This window comes from Acanthopagrus latus, chromosome 10 (genome assembly GCF_904848185.1).
Source record: "Acanthopagrus latus isolate v.2019 chromosome 10, fAcaLat1.1, whole genome shotgun sequence".
NCBI lineage: Eukaryota > Metazoa > Chordata > Actinopteri > Spariformes > Sparidae > Acanthopagrus > Acanthopagrus latus.
The window spans coordinates 12,276,970-12,304,503 of NC_051048.1; the positions used below are offsets into that span (position 1 = coordinate 12,276,970).

At 39.1% G+C, this 27,534-nt stretch overlaps 1 protein-coding gene across 2 annotated transcripts in view; it reads left to right on the top strand.

Moving 5' to 3' along the window:
* mllt3 (MLLT3 super elongation complex subunit) overlaps positions 1 to 27,534 on the top strand; it is a 52,004-nt gene that overhangs the window by 1,762 nt on the left and 22,708 nt on the right. For both annotated transcript variants that reach the window (XM_037112920.1, XM_037112922.1), the window contains exons 3-6: positions 21,501 to 21,583; positions 21,700 to 21,843; positions 23,771 to 23,809; positions 24,811 to 24,939. In XM_037112920.1, coding sequence (XP_036968815.1) covers positions 21,501 to 21,583; positions 21,700 to 21,843; positions 23,771 to 23,809; positions 24,811 to 24,939 — 395 coding nt within the window. The remainder of the gene's footprint in view (positions 1 to 21,500; positions 21,584 to 21,699; positions 21,844 to 23,770; positions 23,810 to 24,810; positions 24,940 to 27,534) is intronic.

A 27,534-nucleotide genomic window follows, 5' to 3' on the forward strand; every position in this document is an offset into this window, starting at 1 on the left:
CTTAAGTGTTAAGGTAAAGCAGTGAAAGGTAGGACGTGTGTTGTTTGCAGCTCTGCAGGCGCTTGGCTGAAACACAAGTACTGCACAATAGGAAGTCTTTAAAATCTAGGCTAGACTGATAATTGTTATTCATCATGAATTTGGCTGTGCAGACTTCCAACCACAATTGGATGTAGACACTTAGACTGCACATGCACACATGTGCTCTGTGCAATAACAGCAATCTTGTAGGTTCATTACATGTCAAACTTTGCAAGATTATAAACTCAGTTACAGTTTAGAGTGAAAAATTACCATTCTAAGGATAGAGGCTAAGATGATATTTTATTTGACCAACAGTCTGAAACCTTGCAGTGTCCAGTTTATAATCATTTATGACAAAGAAACGCATCAAATCATGGTGTTTGTGAAGCTGGCTTGAAAAATTATGACAACGCTTGATAAATTTAATCTCAATGGTTGCATATTACATTTCTTTCTTTCTACATGGGTCTGCTAAAATATTGGTTGCGCTCTGGGTCAGATTGCATGATGACTCCATGATGAATCGCGCCACCTTGCAAGGAGAACGTGAATATGAATTTGTGAATATGGCTATGGATCAGTTGGTGTATTCTGTGTAATCTCATGCTGTGTTCTGATTGGTTGGTCAGCAGATATCTGTCCTAGCAGTAGTCACATTGTGTGAATTGGGTCTCACATTTCAAGCATGGTCCAGATTTTGATGCATCCCTCTCTGCTCACAATCTCTGAATCGGTCATTGTTAGTCATATCTCATGGTGCAATCTAGGACCAGACTTGCCAACCTTGAGACCTCAAAAGTTGGGAGGATTTCAATCCGGAGGCGGGGTTTTCTTCCCCTAGAAAAAAATTGTTTCATACACTTTGTAAAAATAGCCACAGGAACACTGCAACAGTTTTAATATCCCTTTAGATATATAGGAATCATGCAGAATACTTTGCCTGTGTTTGTGTGAATCTCTGGTATGAACTAATATTCATCAGTTTTCCTTTTATTGTGCACCCCTTTCCCTTAGAGACTGTGCATGTCACTGCCCTATGTTTGTCAGCCTGTCGAGAGAAACTGATGTCAGTGCTCGACAGAAAAATCAACTCAGCGGATTTTACAAAATGCACACCCCTTTTCCCTTAAGCCTTTTCCTAAGAAACTGGATTTTTTCTTTTCATGACATCCTTAATTTGCTTTAGTACTTCTTTCTCTTCTCCGTTTCTCTTACCGCTTCACTCATTGAGTAGGACGAGGTGCTATACTACAGTAGACTACACGCTGTATAGTGGCACACACAGGTTGTGATAACTAAAAGGGGGAAAGTGTGAAAATTTGTTATAAATTGCAAGACATCCAGGAGAATTTTGAGCCTCCCAGAAAAAACTGAGGGTTGGTGTGTATGTCTAGGACCACTGTTTTAAACTGATGAACAAAGGTTTGTCACCAGGTTTCTCTCAGGATTTTCTGCTTTTCGTCTTTGACAGCCCAAAGCCAAACAGTGTATTGAGGCTTTGTAGTCTTTGTAGTCTAACATGCTTGGATGTGTGAGGTAAAGGTAAAGGAGCATATTGCAAGGAAGGGTCTGAGATATTTTGACTCCGCATCAGCCTTTTGTGAGCTTAGGCTTGCCAGTCCGGTCTCATCAAGTCTCTGTTTGGACGTTTAGCTGTTTTGTGACATCAGAGGAGTCGCTGTTTTTTTTTGTTTGTTTGTTTGTTTGTTTTTTAACTCCATAACGAGGATTTTCAGGCGACACAGCTAGCTAAAAGCCGATCCGTGCTGCTATATACTGAATGAACAGTGTGCTGCAAAATTCATTCCCAAAATGGGGCAGTTTTCCTATTTCTTCTGCTCACCGACAGTGAACACATTCGCTACTGCTTAAATCAAAGCTGTTTCAGAATGGTTACAGTCCATCGTGCAATTCGGCATAATTGTTACACACAATGTAAAGTGGCACTTAAATCAGAGGAAAATCAAACTTTCACAGGGCGTTTCCTTCTTATTATCTTCACATTGTCTTTTCACAGCCATGTGATGTTAATCAGTGGTAGACAGCAAAGTCAGAGAACGTTTAAATAGTGCAAAGTTAGTGGAAATGCTGGCTGTTTCATGAGTGATATTTATTCTGAATTTTACCTGTAGACTTATGCTAATAGTCCAAGTCCTCAATCGGGTTCTGCAGGTGTGTAAAATTGCAGAAAACCAAGGGCTACAAGGGCTGTCTTCCGTTCAGTGTTCCACTCGCTGCTCCTCATATAATTACATCAGACTCGGGCGACAAAACAGCTTTCATTTATCTACTCGCCTTCCTGTACAGGCATTCATTTTATGGCAATGTTTTTGTCTTCTTGATGTACTTTAATAATTAATATGTCAGTTTGTCTATCTAAGTGAATGCTGACTGCCCATAGTGAGTTTGATGAGTCTAAACTGGTCACAACTGCATAAAGACTGTCTGTTGTACCTACAATCAATTCAGGCCTTCAATCTGAATGTATCTAGGCTGCAAGAAATTTTACTTTTATACATTTTTTTAAATCTGCCACACATTTTTTCTGTTAACTTGCTGATCAATCAACCAGTTGTTTTCAGCTCTAAATGTATCCATGCCTTTCTTCTATCATTTTGTTACCTGGTTTTAATGCTGTTTCATAGGCTTTTTTCCCCAAACATTTAGATAATACTTTTGAATGATTATGAATGGTCTGACATCAGACAAAGAAATGTCATAGCCCTATAGAAATACAGCCCAGGGTCAGCTTTTAATTATGATTCCCTTGTCATTTACTACCGTATTGTGATCCTCAGACCAGCCCCTGTACATTTCTTTAGTTATGAAGTCGTTCAGGATGGTGTCGCTACTGATTCTTTGACAGTAAACCTCTGATAGCCATTGTCAAACTCTGATTTAAGTATGGAGCTACAATGATGAATTGATAAATTAATTAGTTGACAGATAAATGGAATGGTTACTATTTAGAAAAGCATTTTGTGAGTCATATTTAATAGAAAAAAATATGAAAAATGTTCTGCTTGTTGCAGAAATTAAAATATTTGAAGATGTCACCTTGGAGTCACTAATACCAATTTTATTAACTGTAACCTTGTTCCCCTTTGCAGAAGCAAAAGCAGGCCTTTGTGGGTCTTTCAGATCTTCAGGGCACTAAAATTAAACCAGGTCTTTATTACCCATCAAATTTCATTTTGTTGGAAAATATTAAAGCTCTGCTTTAAAGTTTAAGGATTACAGAGCAACATTTTTTGCTAGAACTGATCACTGGAGTCCTCTATTTTACTTTGCATCAACTGTTTTGTTTTTTTTTCTTTTTACACTTATGATCTTGTAAAATAGAAATTTGTAGTTGTAGAATTGCCTGTGCTTTTGGAAGTACTCTCCATGGTGCTTGTTCATCTGGAGGCACCACAATCCCCTACACTTTATGAAATGCATGGCAGATTGTCTTCCTGAGTACAGTAGTATGAAATCAGATTGGACTCTTGACCGTGCAGAGGAGTTGTGATGATGATCACGATGATGCTTGTTTAAAAAAGATGAATGTACACTTTACATGCCAAGGCATTGAAGCTCAGCTGCTTCTCGGCTGGATGCATGAATGGGTTTGTAAAACTGTGCTTTCTTATGTGTGTCAAGAGGGAATTTTCATCAGTATTGTAACGATAAGTTCCACCACTAGAACTTTTTTTTTTTTCTGGGATTAGACAACACCAGATCTTTTACAGGAAATCGGGGACCTTTTTTGAAACTGGGGAACCTTTTTAAGAAGTTAGGAATGTATTTATTGGCTAGTAAACCTATTTGGTATCTCTGGGACATGTATGGGGGCTCAGGAACTTTCTTGCGTATTCAAGAACTTATTTAGGGGCCCTCGGAAGCTATTTGTTACTCAGGAACTTTTTAGATGCTGTAATTCCTGCCCTTAATTTCCAGGGACAACTATTAGGGAAAATGGCCTGCACTGTAAGCTGTGAAATATTAAAAGAAATTTTCTTCAACATGTTAAAATGATCATTCTGAGCAGCTAGAAACACCTGAATGCTCTGAAAGCCTAATATGGCAGGTGCATATACGGTATATCACTGTGATATAACGAGTCTTGAAACTGATGGACCCACCTGTCATAAGTTCTGACAAAAGACGTGTTTTGAGACAGGCCCAGTCCACACGGCATGTTGGAAATCCTATACGGGATAATTTCCTCCCTTGCCTCCAAGCTGTCTATAAATCAAATTCCTATCTGCTGATATGGAACACTTTATAGCTTAAGTTTCTCCTAAAAGGCCTTTGATTACAAGTTACTAAATTAGATTTTGCTTCTGCGCACCGAATCCCTCTCCCTGTTCTTTTTTGTGCTCCAGCCCAATCTTGATAAACGTGATATGTGGCTAGAAGAGTGAGCAGGGGGGCCTTCAGTAAATCTAATGTGATGACACATGCCATGAGGTCTCTCCAGTGTCTGTGAAGTCTTTTGGGCCAGTGTGTTTTTACTTGGTGACAAATTGTGAACCAGAGTGCTTCCTGGTCTGTTGGGTCTTCAGATGCTCTTGAGTGTTTCTCATTGAAACACAGCCCATGTGTAATAAATCGGAGAGAATGGCTCTAGTGTTTCAGGCCTGCTCAGGTGAATGCAGCAGTTTGTTACAATTAGGACTAACATTTTAAAATGTCAGGTTCACCAACTAGTAACATGATACAAGTGCTGATTTGGTTTGTTGCACATAAATTATCTTGAAGGGAAAATCCACCTTTGTATGCTCTGACATTGTGATTTTAAAAAAGGGGAGTTCATTTTAACTGATGACGAATAAGTGTAAAATATTCATCTGAAAGAAACCAGCAACTATAGCTGTAAGTTAATAAATGAAGTGGAGCTGAGTGAAAAAGTATTGTTGCTTTGTCAGCAGGATTTCACAAAAACTACTGAATGTATTTCCACTAAACTTGGATGGAGGATGGGTCTCCGCCAAGAATGGACCACATTACATTTCGATGCAGTAATGGGACGGATCCTGTTGTGGAATTTCAGCTCACTTGATGAGTCAGACACCGAAGGATTACGTTGAGATAGTTTATAAAACAGCATAATAAGATTTGATAAGAAATGGGATTCTCCAACAGATCCAGGAATTCTTTCTCACTTTAGTTAACATTGTGAGATGGGGCGGTTTTTCTACATTTTTGTGAATTTCTCAGGGAATAATGCATGTATCTCAATGAAAAACATGAGGCCTATTTAGGTGGCTGGTATCTGTGTGCGAGTACAGAAAGAGGCTATTAGGCATTGGCGGAGGTATGTACTCTACCACTCTAGTTTTCATAATGGTGTATTCTTTGCTAATATGACATTAGCGATTTTAAATCTGGTTAATTCCCATCCAACCAACTTTTTTTACAAATGCAAGTGGCAGATGACTTCAGGTGGCAAGTTAAAATCAGCATAATTCACGGTATCTCGTAAATCTGACAACTCATTTTCAGTTAAATTTTGGGTCTGATTGATTGTGTTTGTTCAACCAGCAGCAAAACCCCAAAATACTGATTTTACAAACACCTAAATTAAACTTGAGAAGCTGCAACCAGAGAATTTTTAGCATCTACGCTTGATAAATGGCTCAAATGATTACTCGTTTATCAAGGTGTTGTGTATTAATATCAGTTTTCTGTTGATCAATCAACTGATGTTTCTGCACTGATGGAGTTGTTGATCAGACAGCACTGACAGTCAGGGGAGCAGGAGATGATGATGGATACGTGGCTATTTCCAGCCATCCAGGTTTGTGGATGGTGGTCTGGAGTAGCCAGAACAGTCTAAGTGGTCCAGTAGGGACACAGCTGGCTACACACATGCAGGAAGTTTGGGTCAGTGCCGGTGATTCCCAATCTTTCCTTTTCTTTTTTCTCCCTTATTGCCAAAGTGTTTGATTTAGTGCAGTTTGCAGCTGTTGGAGATGAATCTTTTCACTCACCTGCATGCCACACATGTTGCTGGCCCTCCACTCTAAAATGAAATGGGCGGCATTTAAACAAGTCGTAAGCACAAAGTAAACCTGTCGACAAGAATCGACTGTAGCCGTTTTGCTTATAAGAACCTACAGTCTAGTCTGTGTGCTGTGTTTAGAGTTTATGGATAACACTTTGTTTGTTTTCTTTACTTTTATCGACAGCAGGAACATGTGTGCAGTGTTGGGAGAGGGGCTTTCATTTGTTACATAGTGTGTAGCCTTGGGAACTTGATATTTCATGTGAGGAATGGGATGGTGCTAGGAGGAAAGAACCCATCTCATACGAAATGGAGTGGAACGTCATTTTAACTTCTCCCTGTTTCACCAGGTTGTCAAATGCTGTTTTGTCAGCACAATGCTTGAATGTATTTTTTCATGATTGTATTGTTGTTTGTTTTTTTGTTTTTGTTAAGAAACAAAACCAAAAGTGCAATCCTTAAAATATCCAGATGCACATTGACTGCAAGCCCTGTGTGCTGAGATACCTCCACCTGGATCTTTCTTACATAACTGACAGCAGTGTTTGATAAATGGAGTTTAGGAGTGTGAACTCTGTGAGAAGGATGGCAGCAGGAAAGCGTTTGTTATGTGGCCCAGGGATTCCCAGCGGCCTGTCAGGATTTCAAAGACCCCAGCACGGATGAAATCTATCATTGCCACTTGGCTCACTAGCAGCTTTCATTTAAGAGGTGTGTATTATTTAGATCTGTGTCAACCTTGCTTCGTTTGCTCTTGTAAAGATGCTGATGACAGGTAGGCTCATATGACACGCAGAAAGGATTTCAAACAGCTTTTCCACATCAGTTGTTTCTTTATTGCTTGTCTTATCAACATGTCATCACTTTGAATTTCCACACACACACACACACACACACGCACACACAGTATATATATATAGCAGTCAAAACATAGAAAGCAGTTAGAGAGAGAAAGTGATAAGAGACGGTGAGCGTAACTTCCTACCGCTCGTCCTCCCACACTCTCAGTGATTTGTTGTGCAGCTCAGAGAAGCTGCCAGACACACATTTAGATTAATGATGAATCAGTCAGTAAAGCTGCCACTGCGCTTCATTATTGCCATGCGGTTAACGGGCCAGCGTTGAGGTGTTGCCATGGAGACGGCCTAATGGCAATGCCATCTGAACAAATGGAGGTAAAGAAGCTCTTTGGAACCAGTGAAGGGGGTGCTATTTTGGCAATAGGCAGCAGCGGCTCATGCTGCTTAAGCACCTCATTTGGAGCCTCGGCTGCCATTTAATCTACTCTGGAGATGGCATCTCTTCAAAGGTGTTTGTGATATTTCAGAGGATTGTCACTTTTATGGAAAGATGTAAGACGGTGTAATGGGAAAGAAATAGGCAAGCTCGGTGAAAAGAGTTTGAGATTTGTGGTCTGTGCAGTGTGAGGAAGATGCACAAGAGCTGAGTCTCTTTTTGTGTTTTTAAGACCAAGGAGCTTTTTGTTACATGAAAAAACACTTGAAACCAAGATTTTTCCTGGGTGAAAATGGAGGTATGGTGGTGCTTCAACTCTGCTGTGCTAGCTCTGTAATCAATTAACCAAACCAAACCAAACCTCTGTTTTTCAAATGGTGGGTTTCACACAGCATAGCACATACTTTTTATTTTTGGGGTGGGTAAGGAAACAAACAAAAAAAAAAAAAACCTCAATTCCTACCTTCAGAATGAATTTCATTAATATTAAAAAAAAAGAAAACATTTTTTAATTAATGACATGATTTTGACGCAACAAAAAAAGTGGAACTGAACGGCAAGGGAAGTGCAGCACCCAAGATTACCTGTCTCCAAAATAGGCAGTGGCTACAAGCATGTCTTTTAATTTGATGACTGGAGAATCACCTTTGGAACACGAACGTCAAGCAGGCCACATGGTTGAGATGACTTTTCATGCCATCCGAGACGTTAAGTCATAACGTGAACGGTGCAGCTTTAAGCATAACAAACCAGACTAACTGACAACCACTAACAAACTTTACACCATGGTATTCATGTTTCTGTTATCCACATACACACATGTATGCTTTCAAATAAATGAATTCATTAATTAATGCCTTTAACCCTTTAAAATTAAAAGGCTGCAGATAATTTATCTTAATTTGCAGTTGTGTCTAATATTGTATTTCAGCAGATTAAGGACCCCAGTGAATGGTTTCAATTCTAAATCGAGTCTGATACCCAATAATTGGAATTGAATTGAGTTGTGAGATCGCAAAAGATTCACACTTATTTATAGCATTGTGCATGTGAGCTATTATGGTACACAAAATCCATAGTTTTGTATCTACCTCAGTTCTGGGATTTACTGTATATGTTAAGTACACCAAAAAGAGCAACCAAAGGCAAAAAATAACGCATTTGTCATTTATTTTGAGATATGAAAACATAAATCTACTAGTGTGAGAGCTGCCGCCGGTGTAATGGATAAATCCTTGATGGCTGCACATTTTGCACATTTATACAGGGCAGTGGATAATTTCTGGATGAAGTCAGCTCATTATAATGCATGCAAGGCAATGTATGATACCTGGACGACTGCAGAAATTTTACTATGCAGACAAAGAACACGAGAGTGAGGTTCAGTCACTGCAGTAGATTCATTTGAGTGATGCTGTCTCAAATGGTTTAGACACCAGTCACACAGAGACTACTTCCTCTTCAAAAATGACTCAGAAAAGCATATATTGGGCAAAACAGTCTTGAGCGCTTGTCGAGAGGGGCTGCCTGCACAATACCATCATTTGTAATCACCAAAAGCATTGCGATAGCACAGTTAAAACATTTTAAATGTCTAAAAACTGCTTGAAAATCACGATGCCCAGTTCAAGCGGATCCCAGTCAGGCACAACATACCAAACAGTAATGTATGCTTTCTAGACTAGAGAAGGTGGAAAAGTAGTCAAAACTTTTGATTCAAGTAAGGAGAACTCCCCAAAACCTTTTATACCATGAAAAACACTGGAAGACTCCTCACAAAGAGCACACAATAGGGGTCCCTCTCCCAGGACAGACACAGTCAATAAACAAAAAACTTTTTGTTTGAAAAAATATTCCTGTTTTCTGAAAATGATGCGAGATGAAATAGTATTGTCAGTGTGAAGCTTGTCCAACTGTGTAACGATGCGTGTCATTTTATTTGCCACAAGTTCACTCGTGCTCCTGTAACTTGAATCATCTGTAAGTCTGAGATTCATCAACGTTTACAGTTGAATCTGAGGATTCAATTTTCTACTTCCTGTATGTTGGCCTTTCCTAAAGACGTAGGACATCGCCTACTGAAGTCAAACTACACTACAAAAGTTGAGTGTGGAAGAGTATCTCCTTTCCTGAAAGAACGTTCTGTTTTGTACTGTTAGCCAAATTGGCGACAGTACAAGCCCCTTACAGTGTACACACACACACACACACACAGATTGATGCATTAATGATTGGGCCAATATGTTAGCCTCTGGCCATCTTCTGGGCTCTGTGGAACACTCGCATGAAACCTTTTAACTCCCCTCATCCTCCGCTCAGGCTTAATTTGTGGCTTGTGTGCACATACCACATAAGTCAAGTCACTGCAGTGACCTACACATAAGATACAGATCCTCAGGCTGAAAAATGGCTCAGAAGCGGCGGTGCATTCCTTTCCTCTTTGCTGTGGCTTTGCTAATGTGATCTCTGAGCTGTGATGATACCAGTATTAATATCCTCACAGGAGATGAAGGATGCTTTCCTGTACATGTGTGCATGTGTGGTTTCTTTTGTCTTCTGTCCGTCTGAATAAAGTTTCACAAAGCAAACAGTAGTGACATCATCATACAGTGACTTTTTCCAGTGAAGGATGCGACATTTCATGCAGGTTAAAGCTGCACGCCACTTGTGTTGTTCAGTCCACTGTTCTTTTATTGTGTTTTTTTTTTATTTTAAAGAACAAATGGAAATACAGATACAAACATCTTTGTATTTATTCAAGCAATTGCTTTGAAGGATATACAAATCAGTTCATATGGTAAATATCAGTGATCATCTTGTGAGGTCATATACACAATACATTTTTCCCAGTACCGCAGGAATTGATCAGTCCTTAAATTCAATAAAAAATGTATTCTTTCCATCCCTTGAATATTAGTAACCATATCTATCCAGTTAGTCTTTGTTGGAGATGGCAGCTAATAATATTTTGGGCCAAATAAATCATAGTAAAAATGTTGAAATCGCATGTGTGACCTTCTGCTAATATGACCTAATGGCTGGGCAGCCCTAGAATATGTGGAAATGATCTGAGAGTTGTTCATCACCTTTAACTCCAGCATAGACTCCTTTCGATCACACTTGCGTGTACTCTTTTTAGCTCAGGGGTTACAAAATATCTAAAAGGCAAAGGCCTCAACTTGTGGAATGATTGGATAGAAGACATACTCAACCAGTCCTCCTCTGAGATGACAAGTCCACATTCCTTCTCCATTTTAGCTTACTCATATTCGTTGAATGTTCATTTGTAGAATGAAAACTTGAATAGAGTTTTGAGACAAGTTTCCTGCTGTCTAAATTTTTTATATACCTGTCAATGAATATATCAATTAAATTGGCATCACAATTCTCAATTAGTTTTATTTCTTCATTAAAACATGCCCTGATTTGTAAGTACCGAAAAAACGAAACATTTTTCCTAACATGTGTTTTAAGATTTTTTGAAAGGAATCAAATCCTTCCTTTGATGAGATTGAGCAGTAAGACAAAAATAATATTGTGTGGCATTAAAATGTAATAATTTCCTCTGACTTTAGTGGGTGTGCTCTCCGGTCATAATCAGATTCAATAATCATCAGTAATGTGGATATAATGACTAAGTGGGTAAAGTATAAGAACAAGTTGAACAGTCACTTGAAATCACTTTTCTGTAATGCAGCCTTTTAACTGTTATTTTTCTAAAGAGAGATGTGGTCTAGTGAGTTGACTTACAAGGCCAGTACATCATCCATTAAAGACACACCTACAAGCTGATTCTTTAGGCTCTATGAAGATCATCAAGTAGTTTGGTATCAGATTGGATTCATAAGTGGCGATACAAAATGATAAAGGACTCAGATCAGTGTATTAAGATTGGTTTGGCCCCTTTCAAGCTAAAATGCTCCTAAAACCTTTGCTGGTGAGTTGTGTGCATGTAAACAAATTATGTCAGTATTTGCGTGCTCATCACCTGTTTAATAGTTACGTGATCAAACAAAGCTTTGAAGAGGATAATTTAGAACTTTTAGTTCAAGAGTTAATCTATTTTCTTCAATGTTCAGGGAGAAAAATTGGTATGCCTCAAAGGCAAATCTCCCTTGAATGTTGCAATGAACAAAATGGGTTGTTCCTTTATCTCTGCATCATTAATTCACCCATATCACTTGATGAGTGTCTCACTTGTAGGGAGAGAGGACAGTAACAGTCTGGAACAGGTAGCATTTGACGTGCTGACGCAGGATCTGCAGAAATTCTGCAACATTGGCCAATAAATGCTAAAACAAGAGCCCCGGCTCAAAACTTATCTACAGCTGACACAAGCTGGAAGAAGCAGTTTGCGAGTCTGTGTATACATAAGGGACTTAACATGAGGTCATCTGTGCAGCATTTAGGATGGAAATACCCAGCCTTGTGTGTAAAGGGTCCTGAGACCCCCTCCTCATCCCCCTCTCCCAGTGTCTGGCAGAAATCAAAGAGCTGCAGGAATTTGCCAGTAATTGTTTTACGATTCCTCAGAAATCATACCTACTTGTATAGGTGAACACAAAGAAAGCAAGAGCCATGAAAGCTGCAGGCTGGCTGCTGCTGCTGGTGGTATGAAAGGATGGGGAAGGGGAGGAGGTGCAGAAAGACGGGGCAGCCACTACCAAATAACAGGAACTGAGCTGTAAATGCCGGCTCTCCCTGGGTTCAGTCAATGAAAGGAGGTTGCAGGAAGTGGTTTATTGAAGCATGGTTTATATGGGCTGTCTGTTGGCAGCTCTTTCACTCCTTTCTCACTCGCCCCTGCCATAAAACATTTGTCTTTTATTTACAGCACCTCCAAACACCAAAGCTGGAAGATCTAATCACTAAAGGAGCCATGGTCTCCCTTTTCATCAATGAAATAAATGAAGCTGAAAGGGTAATTTTTTTTACCACAACGATGACATGAGCTCTTACTGTACCATTTTGTTACAGTAGGTTAAATAAGGCTGTTAGTCTAATCGACATAAAATAAAATAAAAAATAAGTAATTCTGGGAACAATTTATCAAGTAAGGCGCCAAACATACTCTGCTTCCAGCTTCTCTGTACTAAACGTCATAGGTAATGGAATCTTTGGGTTGGCTCTGTTGGTTCAAAAAAATTGAAAAATGTCAATTTTTGTCCCTACAGCATTTTAGGTGGTATTTTTCAGATATTTATTCATTCACAAAAGAAAATTATTGACAGATCAGTAATTCTTTCTTGAATTAATTGTTTGGGAAACCCTGGGAATAGCTTAGCCAAATGTCACCAAATAACCGTATCATACTGTACTTCATCACAACACAACACAAGATTAAAACATTATTTCACACAATATTTTAAAATGCAAGCCTAAAGGTTTTACATTAGAATGCATTGCCAAAAATTAGTTTAAAGTAGTTTAGAAACAGGTTGCTATGACGTTACATGACATAACCAAAATACAACTTTTCTTTTTCAGCTTTTTAGTGTTCAACTTGTCTATACATATCTGTTGCAATACTGCCAAATCCGAAAAAAGGAATCCTTATGAAAACGTTTTTTATTTTATTTAAAGCATATTTTAACACCAAGTTTAACACCAATTTTCCCCTTGTGTGTCACTTGAGTGCTGTTATGTTCATCTTATTCCACGTCTGACAGTATCATATATATTCTGTATTGCTTTGTTCAGCTTCTCATTGAATTACATTTTTTATTGAATCAAGTCTTAAAAGAAAGCATGTTGGCAGGACTATTTAATAAAACTGTAATATTTACATTTGTGCATCATCCAGTCTGATGTATTTGGGATCATTTGAAAACTTTTAGATCCAAGGTAGAATTTTAAGTTCTGTGGCTTTGAACAATGTTTAACTGCACCGCATGAGTTAAACTAGTTCATACAGCATGCAGCCACATGTTTTACCCTTTCAAAGCAGTATTAGCCAGTCTATAGTATTCAATTTGCTGGATTACCTAAGAAATAATATTCCTGTTTGTTCATTTTGTTGATTAGCAATTTTCTAGAAATGTATTTTGTCTCTACATAGAGTGTATATATAGTGCCAATACCATGAAAATGGGATTTAACTATATCACCAAACCATATTTCCTGGCAGAATCACCATGGTTGTTTCTGTCTGCGTCTTTAAGACAAGCAAGAAGGCTGAGGTGATGAGATTGAGATGGAGGCTGACTGGTCAGCTCAATGGTGCTATTGATGAGAAATGAAGATTCTAATTGCAGTTCCGACATACAGCAGTGGTGCACAGTTGAATCTCGTAAGCAGGGTGACCCCTTGAGAAGATGTAGCATCAAATGACAGAACACACACACATAATGGTTCTCAAGGGAGGTTTGGGAGTCTGTTGGCAGCACCTTGTCCCAACTGTGAGCCTTGTTTGTCTGGGATCTGCTATCAGGAGCATCCCATTGATTTTGACCCCAACCCCCACCCCACCTCTCACTTCAAGCCTCCATTTCTTCTTTCAGTCTGTGTTTGGTCCCTTGAGATGGGTGGGGCCTTACACCTTTGTGGTTAGTCGAGCATGTGCATATGGTGTTGTTTATGTTTTATTTCTTGTCATCCAGCCTTTTTTTAACATGCAGTCTGCTTTTTGCCATGCTTTGCATACTGCTGGTATGGGTGGGAAGAGGATCCTGTCCATAACCTGGTTTGCCATGTTAAATAAGTTCTAGTTTAACTAAATGAAGATGCTGTGCATGATGAGAAGTGAGTTGTGTATGCAATGGTTGAACCCTGTTCAGTCTTAAACTGCTCTATTTTTGGGGTCACTAATCCAGTGAGCTGGCTTATAATGCACACTTGGATGTTTCTTGCATTCTGGTTTTAAGTCTTGGCAGACTAATCTCCGTTTGTGTTCTAGGTTCTTGTTGATTAGTGTGAGGTCCTCTGGGTCAGCGGAGAAACTATAGTGTGAGGTTAGTTTGAAGGGAATGTGCCTAGCCGACCAGAGAAGCCATCCCTACTGAGCAGCTAATCACCACCCACCATTGTTAGCGTAGTTCATATCACAGCTACCAATTGTTTTTTAGATTGCTATACCGTCATATGATTGAGGATTGTTTTACAAAATGTGTAGGACTCTGGATGTGTTTATTCATATTTCGAGAATTGGTCAAGACCAGGATTGGGTTTAGAGCCTTAAGTCCTTTATGGGACAAACCTAATTATGTCAGTAGCATTGTCCTGAATATTAAAGACCAGTATTGGCATTAAATGTCTGGTTACCTTCATAATCTTGTTAATCAGATATTTGCTCAGAAAACAAAACAAAAAAACATGTTAAACATTTATTTAACATTAAATAGTTGCCTATTTACGCAAACAGTTGTCTGTATTGGAGTATAAACTTGTCTGTTTCTCTCCTTGAGCTCAATAACCAATGCCTTTCTTTCTCTACGCTGCACATGTGGACACCTGCCGCTCAAACGCCTGGCATTTATTGCACACTTGATGCTGAGATGAATGGCTCCATTAGGAAGAAGAGGGATTAACAGTAAATTAGCAAGCGGAAGGAGCTCATATTTGAAGCCACAAGCCTCACTAAAGAATTTCTTGTTTCCAGTCTTGTCTTTTGTTTTACGGTCAGGTCCATCGTCTAGCTCGGCCTCATTACAAACCAGTCTGTGTAGAAAGGGCAAATACATAGTGACTGGCATTGTTCTGTGATTGGCATCTGGGTTTAAATCAGGGCCATGTTAATAAATGACACAGTCCTGTCCCTCTGTGAGAGCTTCTGTGACCACTGGCAAGTTTTCTGTTACAGGTCAGTGGTTGCATTGTGCATCTTTGCCTGTCAGACGCTCCTTCAGATAATATTAACCTTTTTAACCCGAACTACTGAACCCCAGCCAAGATGCTCCACCGACATTTCTGGGGGTTATCATGTGTCCTTAGGGTTTTTCTCTCATTTTAACTATAACTTGACCTGTTAGTTGTGGAGAGGGGAAGATAACGTTTTCATTTATAATATTGCTAGTATTTGCTCACCAAAAAATGTTGACAAGACTCACAGACAGTGTTCGTTGATACGTAATAGTTTTTGCTGAAATGTGTTTATTTTTTTTAAATAACTAAAAAACGAAAGGGCAGGGAGGTGCTAACATAAAAACATGATAAACATGCAGAGTTTATCCCAGGACATTGTCTATTGAAGGTGCTCAAGACCAATTTAATTGATATCTAGTTATGTGTAAAAAAAAAAAAAAAAAGAAAAAGAAAAAAAATTAAATAACCAAACTCATTAAATGTATTGCTGATTGTGTGGAATTGCATAATTTAATTAGAAAGTTTTTTTTTGTAAAAGTGTATTGTTTTTTTCATTATTTTCTGGTATTTTATGTAACAAATGGTGATTGATAAACTATATATATATATATATATATATATATATATATATATATATATATATATATATATATATATATATATATATATATATATATATATATTTATATATATTGTTTATCAATCACCATTTGTTACATAAAATACCAGAAAATAATGAAAAATGAGTCCCAGGTCTCATCTTCAAGTGTCCTGTATTGCTCAACCAACAGTTCAAACCCCAAACTTATTCAGTTTACAAAAATATAAAACAGAGCAACTAGGAAGGAGCTGAACTCACTTCAGCCACTTCACATGGAACTAAAAGCCTGTCCACTGCTCTCACACCGATTAAGACAACTAACTTTATTCAAGGACTCATGTCTGATGCCGTCCAGAGGGTACATTGCACATCAGAGTACCCTATGTTTTTAAAGGAATGTATGATTAATATATACTCCATTTTCTTTCCATCAATCATTTGATAAGCTCTAGTGTGTGTATTCTTAGTGCCTTTTTTAATAGTGACAGGTGAAGGGGAGAGATAGAGGAGTAAGACGTGTAAGAAAGGTCGCCAGCTGGGATTTAAATTGATCTGTGGCCATGTAGCATGCGCTGTAACATTCAGCTTTCGAGGTGCTATTTTTTTTTTTTAATCATATTAACGGTTGGGATGCATCGATCCACATTTTTTGACTTCCAATCCGATCCTGATACCTGATTTTGGATATCTGCCTATACCAGAGCTCTGTTTGCTTTAATATTATTATCATTATTGTTGATTTTATATGAGGCTGAAATAAACTCATCTCTACAGGCAAGTATGACATTGGGCATACATCTGAAGTCCAAATATCTGTAGGAAAGCTCAGGGCTGGAACTCCTTTTAACTTCTCAGCTTAATTGGTTGCCACTCAGTTGTATCTTGAGACTAAGTGTTTCCTGGATGGTAAACTATACCGTTGCTGCAAGTGTTCAATCAGGCTGTGAAATCCCACATTTTCCACCACTGATAACGGTTGGTAGGTGAGTACGATAAAGTTGAGCAACTTCTTGGCTTTTATGTTGTCTGCTGGGAGTTTACCTTGCTTTTGGAATGACTCCAGAAGTGATTCCTGACGTCTCCTTTCGTCTTTCTGAACCCCGGCTAAAAATTCCTTGTGCTCTTTCACCTGGTGCTTTTTTAAATATTTAATTGCATTAGTGTTGTACATCACGAGGGAGCTTCTGCCTTTCTGAATAATGGCTTTTCAAACATTGCCTTATGCTGTCTTGCTTTGCGGTGTTTCCAGTATAGAATATTTCCATACAAGGGACATGTTGGCTAGCCACAGTGCTGCTCAATGCTAGCCTGCTAGCTGGCTGCAAACTGTGGAATGGATTTCCTGAATGAGGGCATGTGTCATAACTCTGTTTCTCATTGAGCCATGCCTTCATTCAGGAAATCCATTCCACAGTTTGCAGCCAGCTAGCAGTAACCGGCAGGAATCACCTGTCATTCATTTCAGCAGACAACATTAAAGCACAGACATGGCTCATGGATTGTAAATCTCTGCAGATTGGATTGGAAATTTCTGATCCGTGAATTACGTTGGTATCAGACCCGATACCGACACTGGATCAGATCGACCGGATACCGATACTGGATCGGATCGGACCCATCCCTAATTAGCGGATGGGATATGTATTTCATGTGAGGTGGTTTGCCTCTGCCTCAGGCACTGTTATATATAACAATAGAAAATGTCTCTTGTTTTATTGTTAATTTTGTTGACAATATTCATCACTTGGATAAATGCATTCTTCCATGTGGCCAGGATACATTCTAGTTTATATGAAATGTCAGAAAATAGTGATGAGGTAGTAACATCCATAACAGAGGTAAATCTACTTCTGTGTGAAATTGTAAGCCAGTGGGGCATCCCATGGGTGTGATGTTCTGATGGCGTTCACAGTCTGAAAACTAAATAAATCCTTCATTCATCAAATTAAAAGAGAAATGTCCCCACTTCAATCCACAAAACAAAGTACAAGACCAAACAACAGCGTCTTTGGCATCTCATGAGTAAAAAAATGCTCAGTTTATACGTGGAAAAGACACTGTCATACTGTCTGTTTGTGCTGTGTGATATGGACAAAATGTTATATCCTGATATAGCTAATTTTATATCCTGATAACGATATATATCCTGGCGAGTCTTTAAGCGGTACAAAAGATTAGACGTGTTTGAGTCACTAGTAACAGCTTGTTGGCGGCATGTTTTGCAGATTATCGTTGTCTGGTCAGTGTCTGACTTTCTAAACCAAAGCCAAACAATTGAATTCCGGTTCCCCCTTTTTGGCACAAATTTTCTTGGGCTTCTGCTTCTGTATTTGTGTCTGATGTAATGTTACTAGTAATGTTACTAGTAATGTTATTTTCGTCATCCATTGCACTCTCCTCCGTCTCCACCATGCTGCTTCGCCTCTGTTTACTCCCGAGTGACCGGTGCCATAAACGAGTCCTTGCGGGTGACGTAAAAATGCTACCACAAAGCAGTAGCGTTGCTGCAGGTACATTCTCCTTCATACAGTAAACTTGTTTTGAACTCAAAATTTTGATATCCAACGGTCATTCCGACATTGAGATGTGCTTTATAGTCACACTGTCGCCTGGAAAACAGAACCTGTCCCTGCAGGAGAGAGCCAGGCAGCTCCCGCTGCTGGTGTGATCAAGTGATGTGATCTTGACCAAAAAGTAAAAGCGCTCCAATCAAGATTTTGGGGCCAATCGCTGGAAGTGGAATTGGCTGCTACCAATTACTGATCAGAAAATTAGAACATTGTTTGTCAGGATCTCAATCAGAACACGCTGAAAGAAGACACACAGATCTCAATGTTACGATGTGTACTGTCAAGCTTCTTTTGGCTCCACAACACTGGCATGCTGTATGAAATGCTTGGTTCAGTATTTATACAAGTCTTCATTGTGGCACTGCTGCCAAAGTAAAGAGTAAAATAGACAATAAGAAGGGAATGTAGTTCTTTACCGTGGTGTGCCCGCTTAAAAAAAATAAAATAAAAAAACCCACATCACTAATGTGATGTGTGTTGATGTCAAAGTGGGTTCACACTTGATTTGTCCATCAGGGAGTGTATTTGGTATTAGTATTTGGTTACCATTCTTAGATAACCAAATGCAAGGAATTCTTATTAATTATATTTCTATTGTGTTTTTCTGTTGTAGAGTCTATTGATGTGTTTTCTTTAAGAGGTTTTTTGTTTTGTTTTGTTTTTACATTTAATTACAGATATCAGTCAGTAATCAGCCTCAAAACTCTGGGATTGGTCTGGCTCTAATTGCACGGTCGCTGTAGCTGAGCTGAAAATATCTCAGCATGACATCATGTCTACCCAGCTACCCATGCAAATAAGAAAAATATACCAACACATGCACAGAGCATTTCTGCTCCAGTGTGAATTTTTCTTTCCATTTTGGGGCAGTTCATCTCATCTCCTCCTCCACCTCGGTTTGTGTAAAGGTGTGGTGGTGAATGGGCTCTTTTAGCAGGGTGTAATTGAACCTGACCCACATGCACAATTAACCCTAACCCATAATATTTGCTCAGTGGTATTGGGTTTTGGATGGCTCGGCCCCAGCGGTGAGGTCAACCTCGGCGTAGTCAACCGAACCATCAATCACTGCTGCTCCCTGAGGGGGCGGGGCTCCAAAAAGAAACAAGAGAGCACAGTGATGATGTGACTGGTGCCAAAGCCAGTGACTCAAAAGTATTTCCAAAGTCTGCTGCATCACTAAAAATCAATTAGGTCAGTTGTATGCTCAGAAAAGCTGTAACGTTTTTCTAGCAGTCTGCAGTGTCCACTTTGGGGACAGGTGAGAGACCAAATGCTTTTTGAGCAACTGTCAAGAACTGATGTTTGACACCAAAAGTCAGATTCTTAGTCTGTTGTTTGTCTCATGATCAACTGTTTCCTGAATTTTAATAGAGGTATGTGTAAATTATGTGTACATTTTATACTGTTGTGAACTTCCTCTGTAGCTTTCAGTGTAACTGTAATAACTTTGATTCTTTTGATAAAAAAGAATATATTATGTTTTACTATATTCTTTGTTAATAGATTGTTGATATTGCCATAGTATCACAGCACTATAATACCATAACAATGGCAATAATTGAAATGAGTGATAATTTTCCATCATAAGTTGTGATAATTTAACAAATAAAACTTCAGTCAAGGTTCGTTTACAAGCATCAGAGCATATGATATGTACTTATATTGATTTCAATTTAATGAGGATGTAACTGCTAAGGATTACACTCAGATATCGATGAAAGTTCCAGCAAAGTCAGTGGAACATGAATAATTTTTTTTTTTTGGGTCAAAAATGAATTGTCAATATCAGTAGTTGTGTATTGCCACTAGAGCTGAAGTGGTTAATAGGCATGCACCAATACAACAGCAGAACATCAGTAACAGGTGAAATTCACCTTGTTGACTGATATCAGCAAATGACATGACATTCACCCAGCAGTGGCAGATATATATCTGTTGGCTCACGTGAGTTTTAATTCATGAGCTACTGTCTAATCCTGCTGTGTTAATACTGAAACATTCTTATCATTCAGTGGATTGCTGTATAGCAGCGAAAATGCTTTTAAAGCAGTTGCTTTTTTAAAAAAAGCATCTTTCTCATATAAGAGAAGGTTATATTCAAGGTTGTTTCAGAAGCCTCTATGATGGAATTTGTACTCTTTGGAAGAGTGTAATGAAGGGCTAAATTCCTTTAAAACAGTTTTTGTTTATTTTTGATAATAAAGATTTCTTTGTTTAATTTCAATTAATAAGCTAAACAATTGACTGGATTATCCATCACACAACTAAGAGAAAAAATGCTAATAATATTGAAAATATATTAAAATTATTGAAATTATTGTGATTAGCCCAGGGATCAACTAATGAAGATCCTACAGAGGAACTTGATTGTGTCAGATTACAAGCATTTTCAGGATACAGCAGTACAGTGGTGGTGGTCTGATGGTATATATTTAGTATCGTAATGTCATTGTTCCATTCATAAATAAAACCCTGACTCTTACAAAAAGTCAATACAAAAAGTCCAAAGAATATAAAGCTTTTTTCAATTTTTTTTTGTAAGATGGAAAGGATGTTGGCTCAGCATGAATCATTTTCACATTTCCCTCTGGTTGTTATACACTTGTGTCATCTTAAATATCCTCCATTCATGCCTTTGCACCAGAGTGACATTCTCTGAACCAAAGACAAGACCTGCTTTTAAGTGTACTTTCAGTCAGCACACTCAGGTCATATATAGATGGACTTAATTGGTAGTTTTTCTCTGGGAGTCCATTGGGAGAGTGGCTGACAAACACTTACCTCCAGGGAAGAACACCTGAGCTCTAGTGCTGTGTGTTTGTTTTGAAAGGCCCATGGGACAAGTCTTCACCTTGTCGTGAACTGGGTGGATTCACAAGCTTTAAAGGCCCTGGTTCTAATTTAAACCACCGTTTTTGTGTCGGTGCAGGCAATGGAAGTAGGAGTTAATGAGATCTCATGAGAACGGAGCTGCAGGTTTAGTGGCTCAGTACATGTAGTGACACACTGAAAGGCTTTCAGAGCAAGGGCAATACTTGCATACATTTTGTACTCGTCTTCCCCTGATCTTTGTGCCAAAATGGTGAGAGAGTTTGAAATATATAATAATGGTTTAGACTGTCGGTGTTCAGCAGAGCACCCTTGAAGGGGGATTGGATGAGGGTAGTTGTGTTGCATTTTATAGAGCCAAATTAATCTAAACCAGTCTTTCAGCTTTGTTAATCACCTTGTGCTGAAGGTGGCCTCTCTTAAATTGCAAATGTATTCTTCATTTCAGTGTGCAAGGATCCTCCATACAAAGTGGAGGAGTCTGGATACGCAGGCTTCATCTTGCCTATTGAAGTTTACTTCAAAAATAAGGTACATTTAACACTGTTACTCCACAGCAAACTAGACGTAATGTTCGTTAAGTCCTGATAGACTGATCATGACTGTTTTCCTGTTTTCCCTCTCGGTGGATCGCCACTTTCCCTCAGGAAGAACCGAAGAAGGTTCGCTTTGATTACGACCTGTTCCTCCACCTGGAGGGCCACCCGCCTGTCAATCATCTCCGCTGTGAGAAGCTCACCTTCAACAACCCAACAGAAGAGTTCCGTAGGAAGCTATTGAAAGCCGGAGGGGTAGGAGTCCGTGAAAGTATTGTCTCTTAACTGCCTAGCAGGAAAAACTTTGTATTCTTCAGTGCAGTCAGTCATACAGTGTCACACATACATACACAATCATTCAACATCTGTTTCATCTCAGGAAACTAGCCAGTAGATCTGCAGAGGGTCAAGTGCCCTGCTAAGAATGCTGTAAAATTAACTGTTCGAGAAAAGCCACTCATGCAGCAGCTTCCTGAATCGTATATAAGTAATTGTGTATCTTGTTAAAGAATAAGGCTGATGCATCTTATTGTCGACACTTCCCTTGTCAAAACAAACAACAATGTGGGAGTGCCCACCTAACAGTTTTTAGTTGTAATTATAAACAGAGAAATGCAGAAGCAAAAGAATTGCAGGTAAACTTGACCATAAACCAACTATGATGGAAGGAGGGATGGGCGATAGAAATGGAGGGCATTGCGATTGTTTTTTGAGCTTTCGGGGGCCGTCCTGAATTTAAGTGAAGTCAACTACTACTGATCTAGACGCTGGTATAGCATGACATTTGTCTGTGAAGATGGTCAGGTGACAACCTAACACATTACACATGACCTTTGCTGTGTGAAATAGCACCCTGCCCTTTCTTCTTCATGGAACAGTCTGTTAATTTCACACAATATTCACACAAATGTATCCAGACCTGTGGAATTGCTCTTTTTTCACTCATATGCCCCACAGCTGTCATTCACAAGAGAAATGTGACTGTGGACGCCACATGTCCTTGTACTCTGTACAAGTTTTAACCTAACCTCCCCTAAAGGGGTGTGCTCTGCCTTTATAAGATGATCCAATATGTATCTAGATACATCGGCTATGATACAATTCAGGGACGATTCTGTTTATGCAAAGATTTGGTTCTATTCTACCCGGTTTCGGTATGAAATAATACAATTCCTTGTTTCATGTGGACGTCCATTTTCTAATATAGATTAGAGTAAGCCAGTTCTATAAAAGTGGGATTGCTTACCTTCAAATAGATATTTCATAAAACACTGTTGTCTGGTTGTCCATGAGCAGGGCCTCTCTGAGCTGGATCGGTCTGCATTGTCTCTCCAATCATTTGCTGATGCTTACTCACAATAGTGTATTAATATTTACCTAAATGTGACTTTAATATGTATTCAACACATTAAAAAACTGTTGTAGCTTCTAAATTCTGCACACCTTACGTTTTACAAGCTATTGACCCAAATGCTGGAGAATAGCAGCTCAGTTAGCAGAAGAGTTTAGAAAGCCTTTGCTTTTGCCAACTCAGATATCAGTCTATAAGCAGTGCAACCAAGTAATATTTCACATTCTCACACTCATTTTCATTAATTTTGCAGTTTAAAGGCCAGCTTTCGTTAAGGAGAGCAGTGCTCCAACATTAGCAGGCTCATGTGGACAAAACACAGCAGAGTTCAGTGAGCACAGGGTCAGGTTTGGATCAGCTTTATTATAGCTGATACAGAACCATGAAAACATGTTGGGATCAGCTCAGGACATCCCTAGTTGCTTCCTCAGTGTCAGGTGCAGTCAGTCTATTGGCCCCGGGCCAGAGGACCCCTGTAGTCTGGAGGTTTTATGACTGGAGCTAAGTGCTTTGTATTTACTTTGCCCTGCACCCCCTTCCTAGCCTCAGAAAGGGCTCAAGTGCTGACATAGAACATGTCCAAACTCACGTTCTCTATTGTGGGTTAGGGTTAGGGTTAGAAATTATTACTAAAAGATCTTCAGTGTTACTACAGGTACACTCAGTTCAAAGTTACTTTACCACACTCTGTTCCACAGATTTGGACAATAACAGGAATAATATTTCATCTTAAATTTTTTTTTTTAATTTAATTTTTTTTTTTGGGTATTTTATAGGATCAAGGTGTAGATGATAATTATCAGTCTCTTTCATTGTCCCTCTCTTTAACAGCAACGGGATCCTCACAAACGAAGTACAGAAGACTCAAAAGTAAGATTTCCAACATGCTTTGTGTGTCATTGATGATACAGATGTGTTTTAATGGTGATTTGCATACCTCTCTAAAATGATTTCAAATTGTTTTTGTTGTAATGATGTAGTCCTGGCTGGGTGATTCACCATTGTGTAGCTCTCTAGTATAGCACACTGAAGCAGTTATGTTGTCTTTACTTTTGTATTCTGGCCATTTTTCTAGCCCTGTAATGACTACGAGATGTTCCAGCAAAAAAGGGCATATTTGGATGTTTGAATGTGTGCTCTGTAGACATTTGAGGCATTAAAGAGTCATTACAAAAAAGTCTCCCTAAAAGCCTTCTCTTTGTTCATACTGGACCACTCAACCAAACCAAAACCAAATTTACTTGGAACGAGCCAGGCTAGCAGTTTCTCACTGCTTTCTGGTCTTAATCTTAGCTAGGCTGTCCACACCCTGGTTCCAGTTCTGAGCTTGCAGACATGAGTTGATATGAAACATCTCAGCCACTCCTGGAAATGAGGCATATAACCCCAATTTTAAACTATTCATGTATTTGAATTATAATGCCAAATAACAGAAATGCTGTATTCTCTTTTAATAAAGCTGGGAATTCTTAAAAACACCCAAAAAAAGATTTACATGCTGATGATGTGCTGCATTTCATAAATAAGGTACTTGAGACACTTTCAGGTATTCTTAAAATATAAGGTTTAGTCAATATCAGCTGGTGTAAGGAATCCCAATAATGCATATTTTTGGACTTCTTGGAATAGAATATATTACCTTAATGTAATTTTAAATTGGATCTTTTAAGAGAATAAATGCATAAGACTAAGAATATGGCCAGGCCTTCAATGCTAGTTCCAATAACTTTTGATACTGCATGTCTGTAGGAACAAAACAGATTTAATGTCCGGGCCCAGCCCACTTTTCAACTTTTATGACTGTGGCCCAAAGCAGCATCTTTCAAAGCAAAGCCTCTAAACATTTTGGTTTGTTGCTGTTACTCTGGCAGGTGATGGTAATGCAGGAGGGCTCCACCTCCCTGTTCGGCCAGCACCTGAAGCTGCCTACACTTACCAATAGCTCGCTGACGTCCACCTTCTCCGAGCCAAAGAAGGGCAAAAGCTTCCAGGGGTCAAAGGTCAGTGTTGTATCCAGCCACAGCCTGGAGCTAGACAACCTTCTCCTCTGCCTCCACTCTCAGCCCCACCCAGCTTCAAGACATTTTACGTCTTTAGTCTCCAGACGCTAATCCCCACATATTTGGCAGCTTCAATATGTCAAATATATTTAAACTCTGGGATTTCAAAGACATCCACCTTTGGCTTAAGCAAACTATATCTTGGCTGCTGCTTAGCCATAAGAACTCACTTCACTGACTCAGAGACATGCTGTGAATCTCTGTGGGTTTGAAGAGGCACACATTTTCCACTCTGTACTTTTATAACCTGCTATGCATAGAATTTTCAGATTATAATGTACAGTATCAGTGAGGAGAACTTAAGAGGGAGATGGAGGAATAACTAAATGATGGCCCAAGAAGCATTTGAGATTTGACAAAGTATCTTGTGCAGCAGTAAATCATGAATGTCAATAAGCTGGCATGTTGTTTCCATTATGTGTTATTTTTACTCCCTTTTAACTAGTGTCATTCAAGAGCCAGGTTAGGAGAGGCCCTCTTCACATGGAAACAGTTTCCAGTCTAAACACAGAGTTTGTGATGAATTACTGGTGGAGCAGGATCCCCCCCAGCCCCCCCCCTTCCAAAAAAAAAAAAAAGAATGGCAAAGAATACTATGTTAAGGTATCAAGGTAAAAAATAAAACATGCTATATAATGCAGGTTTTTAGAATCATTACATCCCGTTTCCTTCAGAAAAAAGGCCATAGATGGGAAAAAATCCTAGATTTAATTCAGTTTGATTTTGATTTCTTTTTTGAATATTTTGTCTTGCTTGCTGTAAACAGTAATGCTTGTTTGAAAATGATTTTTGATGTTGGTTGTGGACAGGCATCGGACCAGCAAACACTCTCACTAATGCTAGCTACAATAGATAGGAAGCCTATCACTCATAAATGATTAATTCTCTCAATTTTGTCATCAGGAATTAAGTACTGCTGGGAAGTTCTGACAAAAATGTGAAGTATAAGAAATACTTCTATGTCTACTAGTTTTTCATCATACTTTAATTATTTTTCTTGTATGATCATGAAAAGAGATAATAAACTGCATTCTGTCACAATAGAAGAGTCCCAAAATTGTTCTGATGTAGCTTGCTCAAAAATACACTCAGTTCCTTGAAAGTAAAAATGTATCCCGTATCGGTTTACTATTATGATGTACTATTAATCCTGCACTGACAATATGATTGCTATAGGTCCTTCCATGATTTACACCAACTTAGGTCACCTGCTAACCTGCCAATGTCACGGTGCTGAAAGGTTTGTTAAAAAGTGCCACTTTAGTGATCTCTTCAATGTTGACGGCAGTGGAGGCATTGTGTGTCCCCTCCAGAGCACTAAACCAGTTTTTATGTCACGACACCCTTGGAGGGAAATGGGTTCACTGCATGCTGGAGTTTAGAATGAGCCGGCAGCTTTACATCCTGAGGTCCCGAGGTCACCAGCAGATCGACAAAATGAAAGGTTTTAGAGGTGATTGGGCAGAGTTGTAACACACCCCGTCGTCTAGACTGCTTTAATGGGTTTACTGCATTGATGAAATATTGACAACGGGGCTGGAGGTGAGACCCAGGGACAAATGGCCCCCCGTCGTTGGAAGGAATGCATTTCCTCCTTTCTCCACATTGCTCTTCGCTCCACTTTTAAAGTTGCACATGTGTGCCTGTTGAAAAGGCCCCTTCACCCCGCTGAACAGCACAGTTTAAAAGACGTCCCGAGTTTGCTCTTTAAGCCTATAGATGGGGACTAAGAAGACCCTTTTGATTTTCTTTGTTGGGATAGACCTCTTTTCACTGATGGCAATGCCAAACTGCAGGGTGGCATGCATGTTTTCTCTTGTGCAAAAGGCAGAGGATTAATCTTCATTTGACCTAGCTGCCTGGTTTTTGCTCACTTTGTTGTTTGGAGCTATGCATCTTAATAGTTTTGCTTGTCTAAAGCACAGTCCAAAGTTGCAAGAAGACAACATAATCACGGGAGGCATTTTTTTCTGCTGTAAAGAATCGTTTGATCACTGCTCAGACAAGATGAGACTATGAATAAAGGCCCTGGTTTTTCGTATTCAGGGTTATTGAATTATTTTCACAGAAATACAGGCCAATACCATCCTCAGACAACAGTATTTCTTAGTGACTAAATATGCCCTTGCTCTATTATGTATGCCCACTGACCTAAAGTGGAATTTACCTTTACCCTACTCCATAATCCTTTGAGCTTATTTTTTTTGTGGAAGCTTAGATGATTCTGGGTAATACTGCTCCAACATGCTAAATGTTTGATAAAATTTCTTGGTGCTTTTTTCTCTGACTTAAAGAAGTATTGAGCAGTGGGAAAGATAGTGGTATATGGTACAGAACCTACAACAACCACAATCACTGCACAGCAGTGAGTCCATAAACATTCCGCTGACAAGTATAGTTTATAGTTTATCATCACTGCCTAGTTTAGACAGGTTGATCAGATTTTGGTGAGACCCCCTTACTTGATCTAAGGGAAAGAAAGAGGTACAACTTCCATGGATGCCTGCGTGCGAAAATGCAAAAGATTGGGGGGCT